At 36.8% G+C, this 9,854-nt stretch overlaps 1 protein-coding gene across 1 annotated transcript; it reads right to left on the bottom strand.

Annotated features, from left to right (window-relative positions):
• Positions 1–3,457: 3,457 nt before the first annotated feature.
• On the bottom strand, positions 3,458–4,630 carry LOC131595135 (uncharacterized mitochondrial protein AtMg00810-like). Its single transcript, XM_058867421.1, has one exon. It carries the CDS (start codon positions 4,628–4,630, stop codon positions 3,458–3,460), a length of 1,173 nt encoding a protein of 390 aa, XP_058723404.1.
• Between the last annotated feature and the right edge of the window lie 5,224 nt (positions 4,631–9,854).

The following is a 9,854-nucleotide window of genomic DNA, read 5'->3' as shown; positions in this document are numbered from 1 at the left end:
ACAAACGATTCAAACAAGTGAGCTAAGCAATTAAGAGCCCATGGATAACCATGGATACAAAGGGTGCTAACACCTTCCCTTTGTATAACCTACCCCCGAACCCAAAATCTCTTTAAGGTCTTTTTCTGTTTCTTTTATAAACCTTTCCTTAATTGGATAAAATAAAAGTCGGTGGCGACTCTCTGATTTTCACAACTCAAAAAATAAAAGAAGAGTCAGTTCGCATCCCATAAAAATCCGAGGATTACAAAAGACAACTGGTGGTGGTGATGTTTTTCTTGTTATTTTGGTTTTTTTATTAATTTAATTCTGGTTTGTACTTATTTGCATATTAAGGTTGCTTTGGCTACTTTTCTGGCCAAACAGGGGAAGTAGTAATGTCACCCCAGAATAACAAGTGTGTGGGTGATCAATAATTCTGCTAATTTTGTGTTAGTCTGTTCGATTTGATTGTGTGTAGTACCGTAGTTTATTTCTGTTATACTTGACAGCTGCTCATGTGGTATGGTTGTAGTGGTAGTATAGCCATGTTATGTGCTTTGATGTGTGTTGTAGAAGTAGCAGTAGTTGTGGTTTATGTGTGCATGCTGATGGTAGTAGCAGTGATTGCATGCTTGTGTGGTATGTTATACTGTATTAGCTCTGATTGTGTGTGGTTGTGTGTTTTCTGCTGCAAGTGTTTCTCTGATATGGTGTGACAGGATGTTTTAGCCAAAAATTTGCCAAAAGGGGGGATTGTAGGTGTTTTCATGTTGGCTGCATTTGTGGTAAAACATACCTGGGTATTTAATGTCTTGACAAATGTCATGACATGCTTTATATTGTGTTATGCAGGTTACATATGTTTAAGCTAATACAGATTTTGTTAGTGACTGTCATGACGGATGTCATGACATCCATGTTTGACAGCAGGAGTTGTTGTATTTTAATATTATGTTTCCTGATTTCTCTCAATCTACAATTTAGGAAACATTTTATTGTATGCTGAATATTTCTCCTAGAAGATTTTGTTAACAGCACACTCTGTAACAGCCTGATGACGTGTGAATTAGGTTAACTTGGTTAACCCTAATTTGTTTCTTGGAAATCTTGAGGCCCAAGAGCTGCATGTAAGAAGACTGCAATCCTAATTTGGAACGCAGAGAGATTTGTTAATTGTGAAGAACCGTAGTTTTGTGTCTGTGTGTTTAGTCTCTTGTACTCCAAGCAATTGTCTTTTGATGGTTGAATTGGAATAGGTTGTTTTTGTATTTTGTCACTCAAAGCTTTTAAGCACGAGGGTGTGTCTCTTGATTGAAGCTTTTAAGCAAGATCAAGGTGTGTTTTTGAAGTATGTCTTCTCTCTTTTAATTAAAGTCTGTTTGTAATCACTATTGTGATTGACGGAGAGTGAGTGAAGATACTCAGGTCTAGGACTAGATTCAAACTGCATTGGGTAGGTCTTAAGTGAGGATTTGTAAACGGGGTTGTTAAGCTCTGAATTCTGCTTATATTTGATTCCCTCCCTGGCTTGGTAGCCCCCAGAGTAGGTATTGTTGTTTACCGAACTGGGTGAACAATTTTCTATATTATTTACTGTTTTATGCTTTTCTATTTTAAAGTATTATTCTGTGTTATTGTGGATGTCATAACATCCAGTACGACATCGCATGTTAGTTACTAGAATTTTCACACTTTGCCATCTTCATTGTTGGCATTGGTAGATAAATATTTGTTCAGTGTTGGTGGTAACATTGTTGGTGGAGACTTCTCTGTCATTGAAGTATAAACTTGTGGAAAAACCATGCTTGAAGTAGTATGAATCAACTAAATGCCTAGTTTTGCCACAAAAGGAGCAGACTTTAGAAATATTGGGGCTTTTGTTTGAAAGGAAGATTTGTCACGTCCTTAGGTGAGTCTAGGGTAGGAGCGTTTGTAAGGAGATTGTTGAGATTGAGCCAAGACAACGCTTGTGGTTTCTAAAGATGAATGAGGGGTGAGTTGACGTTTTTGTAGCAAGATGGACAAGAAAAATTTGGAAACATCAAGTATAGGCTCAATCATAAAAATCAGAGACTTGATGTTATTGAAGTTATCGTTTAAACCCTTCAAGAACCATATCACGTATTCCATATCACCTTGCTTCTTGATGGTATCATGTGTGCCACAAGTGCATGTAGGTAAGCCTCTGAGTGTTTATAGATCCTCCCATTGAGTATTGAGTTCATTGAAGTATGAGGTTACAGATTTATCACTTTGACGTATGGAATGAATGTGTTGAAGAAGATTTGATAGTCATAAATGATCAGGTTTGGAGAATATAATTTTGATTTTGTCCATAGTTGCGATGCATTTTTGACGTAGATTGTGCTTTGCGCAATATCAGGAGAAAGTGAAGCCGAGATCCATGCAAGAACGATGTTGATGCATCGTTCTCAACTGTCATATAAAGGATCTGTCTCCGTAGGATCCGTGATCGTTTCATCGATAAATTTGACTTTATTCTTGCTGAGGAGAGCGCGCTTCATGGATCTGCTCTATGATTCACAATTGTTCTCAGATTGTGGTGGTGTGACTAGAACAGTGCATGAATTCTCAGTTGGGTGTAAGTAATAAAGGCTTGATTGATCAAGATAAGGGTTCTTGGTTGTGGAATTTGTTGGGTCAACCATGGAGGAAATGTTTGTAGAAACTCAAGAAAGAAGAAAGATAGGAGGAAGAAGGTGATGAACAGCGAAAAAGATTTTATTCACACTGTTGATACCATAATATAAAATAAGAATGAATGTATTATTGAGGCTGATTATTAGAACAAAAGAGTTTGCTAGTTGCTATATATACAACCACAGCCACGGGTTACTTAGGGTGTAAGTAAGTGTAACAAACTAGCCTAAAAAGTAGTAACTAAATCCTAACTAAATAAAACAGTAATAACAGGAAAGTTATTACATGCAATATACAATAATTTACCTTAATACTATAACTCATACTCTAATACTGTAAAATATATGATTGATTTTAATATGCAAATGGAATTTTGGATTTTTAGTCCAGAACAGTGAAAGCATAAGGCCTTTAACTAGGAAATCATTTCCAACATAATTTATTGTTTTTCCAATGAAAATGATTACTATGTCTTCAATAATATACTAGTGATGAAGAAGTTCTCGTCGTGTGCTTTATTCACCAAGTCTAAGCAAATGTGAATAATGAATGAATGCTAACAAACTCCATTGATGGAGGAGAACAAAGCTCTATAATTGCAAAGAAGAAACGAGAAAGAAAAAGAGAGAGAAAATAGTATTGCATTCATTAGTCAGTTACAAAAGACGTTACAAGATTTATATACAAGTGTAAGTAACTAAGCTAACCATAACTAACTTTCAGTTAGTTATCTTTAGCCAATCAATACTCCACGTCAGTAATCCCATGCACACGCTTAATCACTCTTCCACGTCAGCTTCATGCACATGCTTTGTCACCCCCCACAAGCTTGAGGTTGATAGATGTTTATCAAGCCAAGCTTGGACAGACAAGAGTGAAACGGCCGCGGACCAAGGGCCTTAGTAAAAACATCTGCAGCTTGATCTTGAGAATAGACAGGCAACAAGCGCATTACTCCAGCTTGCAACTTCTCACGAACTAAATGGCAGTCAATATCAAGGTGTTTATTACGCCCATGAAAGACAGGGTTTATAGATATATGTAGGGCACTTTGACTGTCGCAATAAAGTACTGGCAACCGAGAGGGATGTTGATGCAAATCATGCAACAAGAAGCATAGCCACTGAAGCTCACGAGTAGCAGATGCGAGGGCATGATATTCTGCCTCAGCAGATGAACAGCTAACCGTGAGATGCTTCTTAGCCTTCCAAGACACAAGTGATTGCCCAATGAAGAAACAATATCCAGATATGGAACGGCGCGTGTCAACACATCCACCCCAGTCAGCATCACTAAACCCTGATAGCTGTAAATCAGAGGCCTGAGATAGAAATATACCACGAGCCGGAGATTGTTTAAGATAACGAAGAAATCTTAACGCATCCTTGCAGTGAGATTCAGTAGGTGAACTCATGAATTGGCTCAGTTGCTGAGTAGCAAAGGCAATGTCTGGCCGTGTGTTGGTGAGATAGAGGAGTCTTCCTACCAATCTTCTATAAGCCGTGACATCAGAAAAAATAGAGCCACCATCCTGATGAAGACGAGAAGAGGCATCCAAAGGAGTTGAAACTGGTTTGCAACCAGCTAAGCCAGCATCATGGAGTAATTCAAGGCAATATTTCCGTTGGCAAAGGGAGATACCTTTAGAAGAGCGTGCAACCTCAAGACCTAAAAAAAACTTCAGTTGGCCTAGGTCTTTGATATGAAATGTATCGTCCAAAGATTTCTTCAAAAAGTTGATCATAGAGAGAGAAGTCCCTGTTAAGATGATGTCATCAACATACACAAGGATGGCTGTGAATGAAGATGAATCGGTCTTAGTAAAGAGAGTATGGTCAGCATGGGCATGGAGGAAACCTTGAGCTTGAAGAAACGTAGTTAACTTTTCAAACCATTGTCGACTCGCTTGTTTTAAGCCGTACAATGATTTGTTAAGCCTACATACTTGGCCAACTTTGGAGGAGAGTACACCTTGTGGAAGCTTCATATAGACAGCCTCATGTAAATCCCCATGCAAGAAAGCTTTGTTCACGTCGAGCTAGTGAAGATGCCATCCATGAATAGCCGCAGGTGTAAATAATACACGAATTGTGGACATTTTGGCCACAGGAGAAAACGTCTCAAAATAGTCAAGGCCTTCTGTTTGCGTGAAGCCTTGAGCTACAAGTCTTGCCTTGAAACGTTCAACGGAACCATCAGCATGTCTCTTGATTTTATACACCCATCTGCTTCCAATGGAGGATGCATCAGGTGGTAAATCTACCAAGTCCCATGTGTGATTACGTTTCAAAGCCTCCAACTCAAGTTGCATGGCCTGAACCCATCGAGGATCCTTGCTAGCAACCTTGTAATTTGGTGGTTCAGTGTCAGAGGATAAGGCCATGACATAAGCTTGATGTGAAGGAGATAACTGAGCATAGGAGAGATATTTGGAAATGGGATATTGGCTGGTAGATGCAGTGATGGAATTACAGACATAGTCCTTCAAATGAGAAGGAGGTTTAGAAATACGAGCAGACCTCCTATGTTCATTTGATGAAGAATTTGAGATAGAAGAGTGAAGAGACGTGTCCTGATCCTGATTAGTAAGATCATTAGTTGGAGCATCTAAATCATCATGGGAAGCTGACTCAATGATAGGAGATAAGCTGGAAGATTCAGCAAGTTCAGTGGGGGCAATTTGAACATTAGAATCAGAAGGAAACATTGTTCCACTTGAATGATCATCTAACACACCTTCAATCATAAAAGAATCATATGAAGTTCTAGACTGATCAAAATAGATGCAAGTAGAATCACTGGTACTGGATTTAGCAAGGAAAGGAAACTCCATGTCAAAGAATTTGACATTTCTAGAAACAACAATCTCAAAAGTGCTGGTATCAAGAAGAATATAGCCCTTCATACCTTGCTTGAATCCCAAGAAAGCACACTTCCTGGCTCTTGGATCAAATTTATGTCTATTGGTAGGCAAGGTGGATCCATAGCATAAACATCCAAACACTTTAAGAGAACTCAGCTCAGGTAACTTTCCATATAAGACTTCATAAGAAGATTTGTTCTTTAGAAGCTTAGTAGGAATCCGGTTCATAAGGAAAACAGCATGAAGTACAGCATAGGACCAATACTTCTTAGGCAATTTAAATTGAAGCATTAGTGCTCTACTAATGTTCAATATGTGTTGATGTCTTCTTTCAACTCTCCCATTTTGTTGTGGTGTATACACACAACTTCTTTGATGAAGAATTCCTTTTGAAGCATAGTAGGCTGGCATATGTAACTCAGTCCCATTATCACTTCTTACCATTTTAACTTTCTTATCAAACCGAGTTTCTACCATAGCTACAAATTCTTGAACCCTTTGACACACTTCAGATTTGGATTTTATCATAATCACCCAAACATGTCTGCTATGGTCATCAAGTATAGTCAAGAAATATCTAAAACCATGGACAGAAATTGTACTAAAGGGGCCCCATACATCAAGATGAATAAGATCAAACATATCATGTGCATTATTATTGCTAATAGGGAATGGTAAACATTTTTGTCTTGCCATTTGACACACATCACAAGCTGTATGTACATACTTAGGAATAAAACTATACAGCTTGCTCATACTTTCCATTCTATCATAAGCTAAGTGCCCTAGCCTTAGGTGCCACAAAATGGCAGGAGCTAACTCAGCAGCTCTATTATTACATGTGAAAATACTTGAAACAAAGTCAGCCTCCTTATCTTTATTGACTTTTCCAGTGCTAGCTTCCAAATGATACAAGCCATCAATAACTCTAGCTGAACCAATCTTCCTCAAGTCCTTCTTTGCCTGTACAATACACTTGTCAGTTTCAATGCTTAAAACACACTCCTGCTCCTTACATAACTTTGAAATAGATATAAGATTCACTTCGAATTGAGGCAAATAAAGAACATTATCAATAGTCAGTTCATTAGTCAACTGCACACTACCACATACAGAAGAAGTAATTGAATTTCCATTAGGCAAGTTGATAACCATAGGGCTTATCTTCTCATATTTAAAGAAGCATGCTAAATCATGACTGATATGATGAGTTGCTCATGTGTCTAAGATCCAGTCCACATTACTTCGAATATTGAAACTAGCAACATAGGCATAAGAGTTGAATTTACCTCCCTTAGTGAGATTCACAGAACTTGTACTCTTCTCTAAGAGTGCCATCAAGTTTGTATACTGCTCCTTGGTCAATGTCATGCTACCATTGTCACCTGAAGAAGTAGCAGCTCCTCCTTTTGCCTCTGAATCTTCAACTTCAACTTGATTAGCATATGAAGTAGATGAATTACCCCTACCAAAATTAGGTGGATAACCATGCTTCCTATAGCAATTTTCAATGGTATGTCCTGTCTTCCCACAGAAGGTACAAACCTTTCCATTACCTCTACCTCTTCCTGAGGAAAAACTTCCATTGCCTCTACCTCTGCCAAATTGCTTTGTTCCATCCACAGCATTAATCATCCTAGATCCCTCTTCAACTACATTACCAGTAGAAAAAGATATTCCACAGATCTTTCTTTCCTGTTGCATGATCATAGAGAAAACCTTGTTGATTTGTGTTAAAGGATCCTTCAACAGCACTTGTGATACAACACTATGATACTCTTCATTTAATCCTATCAAGAACTGTATGATTCTGTCTTCAGCTCTAAAGCTTCTGCTATTCCTCATAGCTAAACAACCACACGCGATACGACAAGTACAATTTGGCATAGGTCTATATTGATCAAGCTCTTCCCATAAACTTCTCAATTCAGTAAAATAGTCAGAAATCTTCTTCGTACCTTGCTTCAGATTTGATATTTCTTGATAAAGTTGTGCCACACGAATGCGATCTCCTCTCATGAATCGATCCTTAAGATCATTCCACATATCTACAGCATTATCAATGAACACCACGCTTTGAGCAATCGAAGGTGTTATAGAATTGATAATCCACGTATGAACAAGATTGTTGCATCTTTGCCACGCAACATAGTTCAGATCGTCTTCATTAGGTATCTCTATGGATCCATATACAAATCTGAACTTGTTCTTCATAGCAAGTGCACGCCTCATCTTCATCGATCAAGCATGATAGTTATCGCCACTCAACACCGGTGATACACATACCGTCGATGGATTCTGCGATGGATGAATGTAGTATGGATCAAGTTGATCCTGATTATTGTTGTTGTTATTTCTCGTCATTGATCAAAAGCGGTAATGCAACAATGAACAAGAAAAGCAATGCAAGAAAAGAACACACAACAAATCACTTCTCAAGAATGAGATATGCGCAACGAAAGCAGAGTAGGAAGGACCTACTCTGATACCATCTAAGCAAATGTGAATAATGAATGAATGCTAACAAACTCCATTGATGGAGGAGAACGAAGCTCTATAATTGCAGAGAAGAAACGAGAAAGAAAAAGAGAGAGAAAATAGTATTGCATTCATTAGTCAGTTACAAAAGACGTTACAAGATTTATATACAAGTGTAACTAACTAAGCTAACCATAACTAACTTTCAGTTAGTTATCTTCAGCCAATCAATACTCCACATCAGTAATCCCATGCACTTCACATGTGATGGCGATTTGTACCAGCTAAATACATGATTTTTCCATATATATATATATATATATATATATATATATATATATATATATATTTCTCTATCGTAGCTGAAGTTGCAGCTTCACTTGTAGCTAGTTTCTTGTAGCATTAGAAGTGCTTAATGTGTGTTATAACTTTTAAGGTTGTATGAGATATAATTGTCTTTTGTTTTGAATTTTTGGATTTAAAGATTATTGGAGACTGTCCTAAAGAGGTTCAAGATTACACTATATTTAAAACTTAGTAGTTTAGTTTAAGGAAATTGTTAGTTTGAAAATTCTAGTTGAAAAAAGTCAACAAATAATGTTAGAAAGTCAATAAATAAGACTAATTAATTACGTTGAAAGTAAGTGTTCAAGAATCTTGAATAAATGGGTTTCAACTTATCAAACACGGAGAGAAAAAAGTGTGTGACGAAGCATGATAAGTATGATTTGGAAGAATCTTAAGAATGGATTCATAAGATTAGTATTACTCGCTCCTTTAAAAATATATAAAATTTTGAAAAGGGAATTTCAACAAAATGGTCAGATTCGACAAAGTCATATGTTGTCTAGGACTTAGAATAATGTTATAAGTCCAAATATCAAGAAAGCGAGGAAATGCTTCGACAAATGCTACTAGAACTTGTAACGCCCGGAAATTCGATTATTCGCTTAATTTAGACGTTTGGAGTGTTTAGTGAAATTTTCGCATTTTTGGACGATTTAGTCGGTATTAGTTCGGGATAGCGGATTGATAACTAATTGAGTTTTTTAATATTTTTAGTATTAGAATTATCATTAGAGTGTCGTGTTTTATTTTGGGAGTTTTTGAAGCAAATAAAATTAGACCGTAAAATAAGAGTTAGCGAGTAAAATTGGGATTTTTAATTAAATAATTTAGTTGAGATTATGTGTGGTATTAGCAATTGAGGGGTATTAGTTAGTAAAATCCAAACATGAGTTTTAGAGAGCCCAATCATTCTATTAGGTTTTGTTAGAGTAGTGGTAGTTATCAAACCAAAACAAAGAGGAACACAAATAGTCACGTAACAGAAACAAAAGGAAAAATAAGAAATAAGGGTTTGTTGCTCGCTGTCTGGATTTTGAAGATAGCAGTCTTAGAAGTTGCAGTTACTGATTTATTTTCGAGCTCCGTTCGATTTAAATGTAAGGGGTGGGGTTCGACTAATATAATCGATTGTATGATGGTTGTTATGTGGGATTTAGGGTTGTATGATTTACTGCTAAATTGTGTTCATGCGCTGAATTGTTATTTATGTGATTTTATTGTATATCGGTTGATCTGGATTTATAACTAAGTTGCTCTGTGGTTGATAATTGTGACAATGAGAACTTTTAATAATAACCATACGAATTAAAATCAATGCTCAGATATATATGGGGACGTATCAAATGAGAACTTTGGCTATTATGACTATTGTATATCGGTTGATCTGGATTTATATATGGGGACGTATCAAATGAGAACTTTGGCTATTATGAGAATGAGAACTTTTAATAATAACCATACGAATTAAAATCAATGCTCAGATATGCATTTATGTGATATGTATTTAAACCAGAATCTAACT

Source organism: Vicia villosa, linkage group LG1 (genome assembly GCF_029867415.1).
Source record: "Vicia villosa cultivar HV-30 ecotype Madison, WI linkage group LG1, Vvil1.0, whole genome shotgun sequence".
In the NCBI taxonomy this organism is placed as follows: domain Eukaryota; kingdom Viridiplantae; phylum Streptophyta; class Magnoliopsida; order Fabales; family Fabaceae; genus Vicia; species Vicia villosa.
Note: the sequence above shows the minus strand (reverse complement) of the source record. Positions and strands in the feature narration are given on the sequence as shown.